Genomic DNA, 12,659 nt, shown 5'->3' on the forward strand with positions numbered 1-12,659 from the left:
GAATTTGATAAATCAGCCTTTTAGTGATCAGTGCCATCTTTGAAAAGCAAGGTAATACCCAGCTGAGAATCTCAGCTGAAACACTGTAAGTAAATAAAATTTTAGTGGATAAATCCAAATGAATTCTCTGCAAACTACAGGCTGGCTTCTGACATTGGTAGGGTTTCCAGTGGAAGGAAGGCATAGCTTCAAATTACACACTGGGAGAGTCAGTCAATTCAGACCAGGCCTAGGCACTTGCTTTGAAGGTCAAGTCTTACTCCATAGTCTCCTTTAGGACATTCACACTGATGGCATCCACCCACATTGTGTTGGCTTCCTTGGGCTGGCCATTAATGTAACAAACTCTACACAAACATCCTATGTGGAAGCAGTGCTGGGAAATGTTTTAGTTGGATAGATATCCAAAAGATATACCGGCATTGCATTATAGATTTAGTCTTGTGTTTCTTGTAAATAGAAATCCCTTGTGGATGTTCAAAAGGGACAGGATATGAACACCTGGAAGGGGAAAAAACAAACAGTGAGATTAATCCTATCTCCAGAGTTTACATCTATGCTGGTAAATAAAGAACTCTACAATCTGTTCTCTAACCATGAGGTCAGCTGGCTCATCACAGGTCGTATCCACATTGCTTAATTCTGACCCTGCAAGTCATCCCATCTACTTACTGGAAATGGCCCTTGGCCTGCGCTAACTCCAAACATGCTTAGCACTTGTTTGGAAGAATCATATGGTGGCACACGTCTGAAACTGTTCTAAAAGTATAGGAATGTGTCTGCAGGCTGAAGGCCAGGTCTGTTCCCCAGAACTGCTCTGTGTACTGTGACAAATGGAGCCAGAGTGAACAGCAGAGGAGAGGGAAAGTGTCCCTTCACCACTCAGCCCTACAAGCTCCCCCTCTGCTGGCAATTTGCATTTTTTTAAATAACACTAAGTCCCAGGTGATGCTGATAGGCCTTCACAACTACTTCTCAGAAATGAGGGAACTGGAGACCCTGATGTGGAATAAGATTTGGCAGTTCAATAAATGCCCTTCAAAATTACAAGAAGTCACAGACTGTGAGGCTCCCACATACTTAGCACAGATGCATTTGGGTGGTCTCTCTTGATTAGTCCTGTGCATTTGCTGTAATTGTGTAGGCTTATTTTCATAGTAAATGTGAGTGCTTATTTTCAAAAGGCTGCTCCTCATTAAGGATTTGTGCTGTTCCTCAGATGATACCGCAATGCTTTGATGATGCAGTTACCAGAAACACTTCAAATCTGAGCACATAGAAACTACCATGAAGCATAAAATATGAAAGCTTAATTCTCTTATGTTGTAGCATAAATGAACTCAAATGCAATTTAAAATGTGATACAATTTACTGTGGAAGCATAGGCATTGTCCATCATGTATATCCCCTTTCCTCCTTAAAAATAGTGAAACCAAGATTTTTGTTGTTATCTAGAAAGTCTGTCACTAGTTCAAGAACCCAGCTGCTTGCTAAGTGTGGCCTGATGCTGCAAACTGGAACAAGCTGGCAGAAAAAGGCCATTGGAGAGTCCCCCTTGGCAGGTGGACCCCTTGTTGAGAAAGGCTCAGCACTCAAGGCCAACATCACGCAGCTATCCTTCCAACAAGGGTGCAGGGGCAGGCAGAGAGAGCAGGCAGAGATGGAGGTGACAAAGAGCATAGCTCCCCATCCTCAGGGCTGGCAGTGATGTTAAAGCAGAGCACGACTGCAGTAACACTACTGCCAAATTAGTGCTGAGCCAGAGAGATATAATCAAATCCTAGGTGATCAATTCATTCTCAAAGACAGTGCCAGACCAAAGGGAAACTTGTATTTTTTGATTGCTAAAAACGTTTAGAAGTCATTTCACTGACAAATCAGAATGATGAATGTGGCTAGAACGTGATAAAGTAATAACTATAGAAGTTCTCAAAGGGGTAGAAGAATGAATTTCGGAGTTGGTTTTGGCATGGTACCCAGATATGAAATCTATTTACAATTTTACTTTATGCACAACTGCATGAAATGCTCCTTTGCTGCACGTGAGCCTGCTGTCCTTAACTGTCAACAGCTCAGTGGCCACAAGCAGAGTGAGAAAACTAAGCTCCACAGGAACAGCAGGCCCACAGTGGAGATCCTTCTGGGTGATGCCAATGGATACTCCTCAGAAACACACACTCTTCCTTACAGTTTTACAGGAAACTGACTGCCCAAGAGCCTGGAAAGAGTGTTCCTTTTCCCTGGTCAGCCTCTCTACTGCTTTTGCTCTGCTCTCCCTGGTCCCTGGAGCCACCAGTCAGGCTCAGGGGATGGAAGGGATGATCTTTGACCTCACTGGCACTCAGGAGGGCACAACAATTTTCATTTTCTGTCATTTATTTTAATTCTGGGAGTTATACATGCCATCCCTTAGTTCTTGTACCATTGCCATTAATTCAGGGTTTTGGTCTGTAGCCCTAACTACTTGAATTTGATGTATCTTTTGAAAAGAGAAATTCAAGCTATGATACATTTTGAGAGCAAAATTTTGGTCTTGAATTCTACTTACTTATTTTTACTCCTGTTTTATTTGAGTGTTTTTTATAAAACTTCTAACAACTAGTTTTGAAAAGCTTTGGTAGTGTCAGGTATGTCTACAGCTCTACTATCTGGGAACTTAATGGAAAATATATCAGGAAAATCTGAGATGAGCTGTCAGTGACAGATTACCCATATTGAGCATTACAGTGCTGGCTGATTGACTTCAATGGAATTCACATCAGGCCCTAAATTCTTGTATGCTCTTGGACACATTTTTTCATCCAATGCTAGGAGATTAACTACAAAGTAGAAAATATAAAATATTATTTTCTGAACACTGATGAAATAATCATCTGAGGTAAAATGTCTGTTATGAGTAAAGGAATCACACCTGATAAAGGGATTTTATTTTCTTCTGAGATATAGCACAGAAGGAAAAAACAGAGCATTTGGTTCTGCTTATACAGCTTTCTTCTAGCAGACTATTAGTTTATATGAAAATTCAATTCAAAGATTCCTACTGCATTGGTGAAAAAAGCTGAAAACAAAGTAGGAAAGGTCTAGTTTCCTTTCCCAGTTCTGTCACAGGATTTTGCTTCGCCTTCAGCTTTTTTTTCTTTCTGTCAGTCACACTGGTTTTTGAAATGGGAGCCTAAAGCACTTTAATTATTTGAGGAGAAAAGGATGAAACATTTGTAAGACATGGAGAGTACATTTGGGATGCCCTCTACAGAAAAAAGATAAAATTACTGAAAGGAGTTATTTTTATTCTACTTATACCAGTTTTGCAATGACACCAATCACCGGATTTTAATGGAGTTACACATGTCAAGAAGTCAATTTAGATGAACTTTTGTAGATATACCTTGAATGATACATCTTTATAGGGAAACAAGAAATGGCTGCATGAGGACTTACCATGCAATGTACCTATTTATCTTGCTGAACTTTTGTTTCTACAGTCAGAAATCCTTTGCCTGGGTAAGCCCTCAAATATAACATGCAAAGCCAGCATATAGTAATCAAATGATTATTATCTGATTATTATATCAGATAACAGCAGCAACTGAAATATGATAATCTGATGACCAGACAGCAACAGAAATAAGTTAACGATTTGGGATGAAACTGCTCCTATAAGGAGAAACAAGACACAGTCATTGCATAACTGAGCAGAGTCAGGGAGAGAGATAATGAAATTATTCCTTAATGCCTTCCATATAGACCATTATCAGGCCAATGGAGAAGCATGTTTGTCAGTCCTTTTTACGACTCCCCTGGTTCCCAGAGAAAGAGTCCCCCTGTCCCAGCCACCACTTAGCTCAAAGTATTCAGGAACTTCACACACTCTCTGCAGGGCAATTCCCCTGGATGGCTCTCCTTTTACAAAACTACTCAAAATTACTCAGATTATGAGTATTACAAAACTACTCAAAATTACTCAAAATATGCAAGGTTTGGCCTTGCATATTCCCATGTTCTGGGGACATAGCCACTTTCAGCAACAGGAATGTGCAGTGAAGTAACAAAATGCTTTCCTCTCCCTGTGTTTTTCCTGGCTGACATGCAGGTGATACCCATGTGTGGTAATTCACCCTCATTTTCCATTGCCTTCAACAGAAGCAACAGATATTATCTGAGAGTCTCTATTTCTGGCACCTACGATCCAAGGCAGATTTCCAAAGGACTGGGCGTGACTGATGGATTCATTAACCATGCTGATCTGTCTGGAATTGCTGGGAAGCAATTCTTTGAAAATGGTCATCTGTGGGTCTTCTGTAACTGCTGGTCTTAACCTTGTCTAGGAAGACACTTGGGCCAGGGTCAGAGGATCTGGTGTTGGGAGTTGTGAGCAGGGACAGAAGCAACTTTCCACTCTCACCCGAACGTGCTGAGTGCTGCTGCATCTCCAGGGAGAAAGGAGAGGAATCACTGCAGCAGCTTTGCTGTTCCCAGAAATCCTTCTCAAGAAACAGTGGCATCCTTCAGATGGTTAGCCAAGCATTAGGACTGGGCTGAAAGATTAATGCTATCTATGTAGGCAGGCCTAGGCTTGAGAGAAATATCTTGTCTTTGCTAGAGTTAAGCAACAGCATACTTACTGCTCCTGAGACTTGGTCATTTTACATAATACTGCAATAAACTTTCTGGGTACTTGTACATATCATGAAAAAAACCCTTTCTGTGGGAATATATTCTCACCAGCCCTGCCTCTGTCTTGTAAGAGAGAGCAGTTACATAGCAATAACAATGATGGTTGATTCCTGTGTGTAGATAAATTGTAAGTTTACCTGGGGCAAAATCATGTACATTCAATGGAAATAATTAGTCATTGCTAATTAGGATAAGTGCCATGCACCTCATCCTTAAATAACCTTCTAAATAGCTAAATTGTGCCTGTTTCAGCTTCCTCTGAGAGGAATCCCAGTGCAAAATAATATGATATGTATGTAATTCATGCTTATCCTGTGCACAAGGGGCTAAGGTCTTCTCTCTTGTCCTAAGTTAACATTTTGCTGTGGAAAACTTTGCCCATTTCATTCTTTCATTTGTTTTCTTATTTCAGTTATTTTTCAAGCTATGCTATGCTTTGCTTTTCACTTTAGTAGTTTCTAAAATACTCATCAATGGTCCCTCAAAAAGCTAACCAATGTTCTGAGGCCACCAAATAATGCCATTTAGTGCAGGGCAGAGCTGTACCTGAACAAACTTGCTGCTGCCTTGGGTACTCAATTAGATGGCATTGTTGCATCAGAGTATCCTGTGCAGAAAGTTCAGTGGGACAGGGCATCCATGTTCTTGGCATTTTCTTAGCTTTCCAGTTCTTCTCATATTCTGTTTCCAGGAACTGATTTACCACAGTTACTGGTAAAGTTTTTTACATACAGTTTAGCTTGAGCCAAGAGTAGCAAAGTCTGGTCTTTCTGTCCCTTTAGAGCACTAAGTGCTGGCATCATTCCGGCTGTGTGATGGGAAAAAGACTTTAAATATTTGATATCCAAAAAAAAAGTTGTTTACTTAATCTTTGCTTTGCAAATAACTCTTATTTTCCCTATTTAATCTTTACCAGTGGACATTAACTTAATACTAGAAAGCAAATGAATGAGGGAAGAAGGAAGCACTGTGAAAGAAAAGTCCAGCACAGTAAGTACCATACTATACTTTCTTAGAATTTTTTGAATTTATGCTGTGTGTGATCCCTGCTATTTACTGCTGAGATTAATTTGTTTTGTACAATAATTGGAAATTACTTTAGCTTCTGGAAGCATTTTCTAAATGTTTGAAACAAAATTCATTCCGTGATCCAGCTCCTAGCTATAGTGACAGAATGACAGGGATTTGAAGTCCAAAATTAATATCCAACAATCAGTACCAAGACAAAGAACAAAACCTTGTCTCTGCCCCCAGAGGAATAAATTTAGTTGAAATCTCAATGTCCCAACTATTCCAGCCAGACGCTAATGTGAGTAGCTTCATTTCTGTCTAATGTGCTTAAAGACCAGGCTACTTGCAGTCAGGAGGCCTGGAAGAGAAATCAGTCTCTCTTAAAGGCAGATTTGGGGAATTATGAAATGAATTGTTACCAGAACAAAATGAATTATCAAGAGCTAGAATGCTTTTTTTTTTTTTCCTGAGTCAGTGTTTATGCCCAGCATTTTAGACATGCTGAGCATAGCTCCCACACTCAGCACTTCAACTTATATCTCCACTTTTCCATAATGGACATCCAGAAAATGGGGAACCTGGAAATAACAATTCCCCGTAATAATTCTGGTGCAAGACCTGAACCTGGCATTAGACATAGAGCCTGAGGCAGATTCTGGGCAGAATCTCATTCTCCAGGATAAGTACACAGCTGCTATGAACAGTATTCAGACCATCTCTCTTTCCCTGGGGGCCACTGCTTGCTTCATGGGTTTGAGTTTCTGTCATTTGAGATAATTTAGATGAGCCACTATATGGACAGCATTCTTCTCCAATATGTCACAGGATTCTTCCCCCAAAAGGACAGAAGAGAGATTGTGGGATTTATGAAGAATTTGCTTATGTCAGTTGAAGGAAAAGGAAAGTTTGTCAAATTACATATACAATGTAAAACAAGGCAGATTCCACTGTAGCTTTTCCTAAGCTCTTGAGTCTTGAGCTTTGCAACTTTATGGATAGCTTATGTGCAATATAGAGTGCCAAAAAACTTTCTCAATTTAGCCTCAATTTGCTGAAACACTTAAGGTAAAATCTTGAAATGATATAAGTCTTGAGTCAGAGCTGTTATATAAGAGGCAGAAATATATAAACAGTTTAAGGGCTGAGCATTTAGGTGGATTTTATGCACTGCTATAACTATCTCTTCAATGCTTGAAAACCAAAGTCATAACAAGACCATGGGTACCACAGAAACACATCAGCAAAAGTTGGTCCCTCTGCCAAAGTACTCACCAGATAGATGGGTGCAAATACATGAACTCAGCCATGTATCCCAAGGCACTTAGGAATCCACTGAGGCCATGCTGGTCAGAAATAAGAACTATTTCATACATAATAACTCAGGAAAGCTGATTCTTCCCTGGTAATACCACATTATTGTCTTATTTCCTTTGCTCCTTGGTCACAAACTGAGAACTGACTAGAAATAAACTGTAGGCCAAGTACAAGAGTATTTCCAAAAAGAATAGTAGTTCTAATGACTGACATCTAAAAATCAGTATCTAGAATACAAAATCTTTTTCATCCAATAAAGAAAAACTTCTTTAGATCTAAAAGTTGCTCTGTTCTTTCTTAACAGAACTGTTCAGGACAATGAAGTCTGCACTGTATTTGTGTTTGCTGCTTCTTGGACTTCAAGTCCAGGGTCAACAGCAGGTACAAAAAGTACCAGTTCCAGAAGACCAGTCCCAGGCTGATTATGAAAACTTGCCTCATGTCAAGCTAGCCCCCAGCAATGCTGACTTTGCATTTAAGCTTTACAAGCAGATCAGAAATGAGTCGGGCAACGGGAACATTTTCTTCTCTCCTTTGAGTATCTCCACTGCCTTTGCAATGCTCACCCTGGGGGCCAGATCAAACACACTCAGAGAGCTGCAGAAAGGCCTCAGCTTCAACCTGACACAGATGGAGGAGCAGGAGATTCATGAGGCATTTCAGGGCATCCTCCAGCTGCTGAACGACCGTCACCGAGAAGACCAATTGAACATGGGCAACGCCCTGTTCATAGATAAACGAGTGGAATTGCTTCAAACCTTTTTCGATCGTGTCAGAAATTTTTATTATGTTGAACCTGTTTATAATAACTTCCAGAATCTTCCACAGTCTATAAAGGAAATCAATATGTATGTGAAAGCAAAAACACATCACAAAATTGTTGATTTAGTCAAGAGTCTTGATTCAGAAACCGTGATGGTTCTCATTAACTACATTTTCTTTAGAGGTGAGTCACAGACATGGGTAGCAGCTATACAAATAAGCTCTGGAAGTTCTATGAAACAAAACTTTTTCACATTGTGAACACATCTTACAATCTAATTTAAAATGCATCTTTCGGTTTGTAAATTACACAGGAAAATATTTGAAAGACGGGCATGAAGAATCATTTTCTATATGAGAAATTTTTTAAAAATGAAAAAACAACAGAACCAGCAGAAGTACTGATCAATGTCATATAAATTTTAAACCAGGTTCAGAGCTGAAGATATTCAGAACTTATCATCCTTTGTTGAAAGGCACAGGTATTTGCTGTGCAGGACATGGTCAAACACAGATGACACTAGCATGAAAGGAATAAGCCTGAAGCTTGTATAGTTGGAGTCCATGAAAGATTTACCACTATCTGATCAGGCAAAGATGCATCTCTTTTCCACTGCAAGCTTCAACCTATACTTTTCTTGTGGGATTTTTATTAAACCAGTTGAAAAGAGGTGAAGCTTCTTTCCATGGCCAGGCAACAAGCATCCTTAAATTGAGATAGGCTTGTTGCTGTCTCTACAGTTCAAGCATACTGTTTTAAGCATCAATTAATGTGACATACCTTTATTAGTCCCCTTTTTTTTCAATTCTATACTCATTCTTTTTTCAAAGGCTCCTGGGAAAGACCTTTCAACAGTTTAAACACGAGAGATGATGACTTCTTTTTGGATGCCAAGAATTCTGTTAAGGTCAAAATGATGCATCAAAACAAGGTCTTTAATGTCCACAGGGATGAGAAGTTGTCTTGCTGGGTAGTAGAAATCCCATACAAAGGAAATGTTACTGCATTGTTTGTTCTCCCCGATAAAGAGACAATGAAACAGGTGGAAGATGCTCTGCTAAAAGAAACAGTGTCTAATTGGTTGAGAGCACTTGAAAAAAGGTAATATTTTAATTGTGGCTTTGTTTAAACATTGAATAGGCTAAAACTACCCATCCAGGAAAGGTAAAGCTTAGGATACCATGATGAGTTGCTAAGTACAGCTCTGAGGAACAAGCACTACTCAGCTTCTTTAACTCAGACAAGCTATCATGTGATTTCACACCAAAGGGGAACCCTCTCAGCTCCCCCAGTCACAGCTCCCAGCTGTGAGGATCCTGCACATGGGTAGATTGCCCTCTGGAACCTGCCTTCAGTAGGAAGAATCCAGTTAAAAAGAAAATACTGTTTATTTTTCTCCAGTCTGGATGATACTTTCCAGTCAGTCACTTTCATAAACCATCACTACCCCTGCACCATGGATCAGCCTGTGGCTGGTGGGACAGGTACCTCAGTTTCTGCTTCTCTAACATGAGATTTATCATTGTCTTAGAAAGCCAAGCCTTAGCTCCATGGGTATTTGGGATGGATATATACCTGCAATAGATACTGCTTCAAGGGATCTTGCAATAACAAACTCTTTTTTTTTTTTTTTTTTTTTGAAAAGAAAAATCTACTTGGATCTTCCAAAATTTTCTATCTCCGGCTCCTATGATGTTAAGAGCCTGTTTAAGAAAATGGGTGTGACAGAGGTGTTCAGTGATCAGGCTGATCTCTCTGGAATGGCAAAAGATCATCTTCTGAAGGTTTCCAAAGTAAGTATGCAAGCAGGGAAGGTAATCAAGAGATTTTTCTGCTTTGTTTGTATGCAGGTTTAATCCTACAAATAGGCTGATCCTACCTCTGGAGTGTAGTCTTTGTTTAAGGATGGTAATAAAGGAAGGAAAAGGTTAGGCCTCAAAGGTTAGGCCTCAAATGGCTGTTATTCATACAGTTTAATATTAAATTGTTTAGTGCACAGTGATCCTACAAACTTAGCTGATAGTATCTGAAGAAGAAAACAACTAGAAAGCACAGTAGAAATAATTTCACAAAAAGCCGGTGCTAAAGAAGTAATGCATGGCAAGAATCATAGTTATGACATGAGTCTGGGAATAATCATTCTTATACTATGTATAAACCTTTCATTATTACATTGTCTGAGCACTTCAGAATTTATATGGACAATGGACTTGCGGGACAGGGATAGCCCCATTTCACAAGCAAGAAATGAGAAAACAGACAAACAGAATGATTTCTCTAGAGTCCCAAGGAGTATATGCCTTGTGTCATGAGGGGGGTGAGCCTTCCCTCCATCCTTCACTTGTGAGACTACCTCTGGAGTTCAACACATCTAGTTTGGGGCTTCCAAATCCAAGGGACACATGGACACCCTGGAGCAGAGTGAGTCCAGAGGAGGGTGAGCAGGATGGCTGTGTGGCTGGAGCACTGGATGGATGAGGAGATGCTGGGAGAGCCAGAGCTGCCAGTCAGAAGGGAGGGTGAACAGGGGTTCTTAGCACTGCCTACAGATATTTATTAGAAAGGGAGAGACAAGATGGACACAGACTCTTTCTGCAGATGAACTGTGATACATCAAGGGACAACTCACAAAACATAGAAAATGGGATATTCTGACTGGGTTTTATGTAAAAAAATTCACCATGAGGGTGATCAAAAACTAGTATGAGTTACTTATGAAATTTCTGTCCTTTGAAATATTCAAATCCTGATTGGATTAAATCCTAAGTAACCTCATCTGGTGTCAGAAGTCACACAGTGCAGGAGGGTTGGTGGCATTCAACAGCCTCTAGAGGTCCTTCCATCATATATTATTTGTGATTCCTCACATTCCTCCCTATGTCATGTGGAAATACCTGGATTGTAGATATGAGATTGATGCCTGGAAAGCCAAGTATATTGGTGAAGGGTAAGCAGAGACTCATGAGAGAAAATTATAGATGCATTGCAGACAATGAAGGAAGAAAACAGAGGGCTATCCAAAACCAGTGAAATAGCGCATGTGAATTCCTAAATATGAATTTGCTACACCTACCACAGAAAGTCCTGAAAAATCTTATCCGTGGGCTGTGTTGCAGAAGGACACTATAAAGCTTGACACTATTGTTTTTGCAGAGAGAACTATTTTGCTTACACAGAAATTGATGCAAAATGAAAAATTTCTTCTTTTGTGTTCAGTACTAAGGACAAAATCTTACTCTGAGAGAAACAACAGAATAATAAATATCCTCTATGTTGCTCAGTCTCTGCAAGCAGGCATGTATGACGCTGACTGTTGAAGAAAACTTTTCCTGAAACTTTGCTTGTCTTGGAAAGGCTGGACACTAGTATTTTTTTCACACAAGTTCTACATTCATTCTGTGTTTTAAGAATTACCTTCTCACAATGTTAAAGCAAGCAAATTTTCCCCCAGCTGCTTCTCTGTCTTCTGTGCCGAGATTATAATCTCTGTTTCCTTGCAGGCAATTCACAAGGCCATGGTGGATGTCAGAGAGAATGGCACAGAGGCTGCTGCAGTGACTATGATGGAAATAGTACCACTGAGTCTACCATTTCCTCCTCCTCCTCACATCACCTTCAACAGCCCCTTCCTGATGATGATTATTGACAAAACCACTGATGGCCTGCTCTTCCTGGGAAAAATTGTCAACCCAACAGCTAAGGAAGACTAGGCCAGAGCACTTAAACTCTCCGGTGCAGAGAGGAGAGCTTGTGCACATCCCAGGAATTTCTTTGCAAAGTAGAACTAGACCTGATCTGATGCATAATTAACAAATAAATAAATAAATCTTCTGTCAAGTTCTTGTTTACTTTAGAACAGACATTTGGGTGTGAACATTATTTTTACAAAATTACTCAGCCCAAGTAGGCAGCCATGGGATCTTGAAAGATACACATTTTCTGTGTAGTTATCATGGTGTCAGGGTTTTTTGTATGCAGATACAACTTCCTGCTGTTGGCTGAGAAACTTCCTGTGTCTTCCATTTCCTATCCGTGCCTCACAAACCTCTATCCCTTTCAGCTGGGGAACACTTCTTTCTCTCCCTCTCATTCCACCATGAATCCCAGGAGAAGTCTCCTTCCTCTTTGAAGTCCTTCCATGGAATGGAAACACAGACATAGAGCTTTTATACCTTTCCTCTACTAGATGGTGGATGCTCCTTGGTGAAGAATAATCCTTTTCCTTCTAGCTTGACAGCTGCCTTCTGCCAGGTTCAAACCTTGCTCCCTTCTGAACTTCTCACTGCTTGCTCCAGAATAAGGGGCCCAACATTTCTGGTAAGGCAAGAATTTAGCTTTTGTGTCAGTGAAAGCTGCACATCATTGCAAAAATTATCATTTTTAATGGTCTTGTGCATGCACAGTAAAGCATGGGATCCCTAGGAGAACCAGATGTGGCAAAACCTATCCTCTGGTTCCAGAAACTGGTGACTGCATCTGGAGTCATGTCTCTGTTTTCCACATGCCAGTTGATCAAATTGAGCTTTACTTGCTTCAGCAAGCTCAGGCTGCTGAGTGCCTCCAAGAGAATTCTCTCCATTAAGCTGATGTTCAGGCTGCAGAAAGGTGACTTGGGCACCTTCCTGAGTACTGAGTAGGCAGAAGCCAACATGACCAACAGCACCATGTGAAGGGAAAGTCGTGCTGTAGCAGGTTAATTTCATTAACTGGCAATTAAAAATAGAGTAGGATAGTAGTAAAGACCGAGTTGAAAACAGCTTCCCCCCAACCCTTTCCTTCTCCCAGGCTCAATTTCACTCCTAACTCCTCTACCCCTCTCTCTGAGTGCAGGAGAGCAGACACAGGGCCAGAGGAGTTGAGGTCAGTTTATAATGCTTCATCTCTGCCACTCCTTCCT

General features: G+C 40.4%; 1 protein-coding gene across 1 annotated transcript; it reads left to right on the forward strand.

The window, feature by feature from the left end:
* The first annotated feature begins 7,542 nt into the window (after positions 1 to 7,542).
* On the forward strand, positions 7,543 to 11,472 carry LOC139590671 (alpha-1-antiproteinase-like). Its single transcript, XM_071428409.1, has 4 exons — positions 7,543 to 7,945; positions 8,593 to 8,863; positions 9,408 to 9,555; positions 11,263 to 11,472. The coding sequence occupies exons 1-4, from the start codon at positions 7,558 to 7,560 to the stop codon at positions 11,470 to 11,472; spliced, it is 1,017 nt and encodes a 338-aa protein (XP_071284510.1). The 5' UTR covers positions 7,543 to 7,557.
* The last annotated feature ends 1,187 nt before the right edge of the window (positions 11,473 to 12,659 follow it).

This window comes from Agelaius tricolor, unplaced genomic scaffold, assembly GCF_023055355.1.
Source record: "Agelaius tricolor isolate 1412-34295 unplaced genomic scaffold, bAgeTri1.0.p SCAF_5, whole genome shotgun sequence".
NCBI lineage: Eukaryota > Metazoa > Chordata > Aves > Passeriformes > Icteridae > Agelaius > Agelaius tricolor.

Excerpts from the sequence above, each read along its gene's own strand:
- LOC139590671 (XM_071428409.1), top strand. The coding sequence starts at position 7,558 with ATGCTCACCCTGGGGGCCAGATCAAACACACTCAGAGAGCTGCAGAAA. Across the intron at positions 7,946-8,592 it reads TAACTACATTTTCTTTAGAG|GCTCCTGGGAAAGACCTTTC; the intron begins GTGAGTCACAGA and ends CTTTTTTCAAAG. Across the intron at positions 9,556-11,262 it reads ATCTTCTGAAGGTTTCCAAA|GCAATTCACAAGGCCATGGT; the intron begins GTAAGTATGCAA and ends GTTTCCTTGCAG.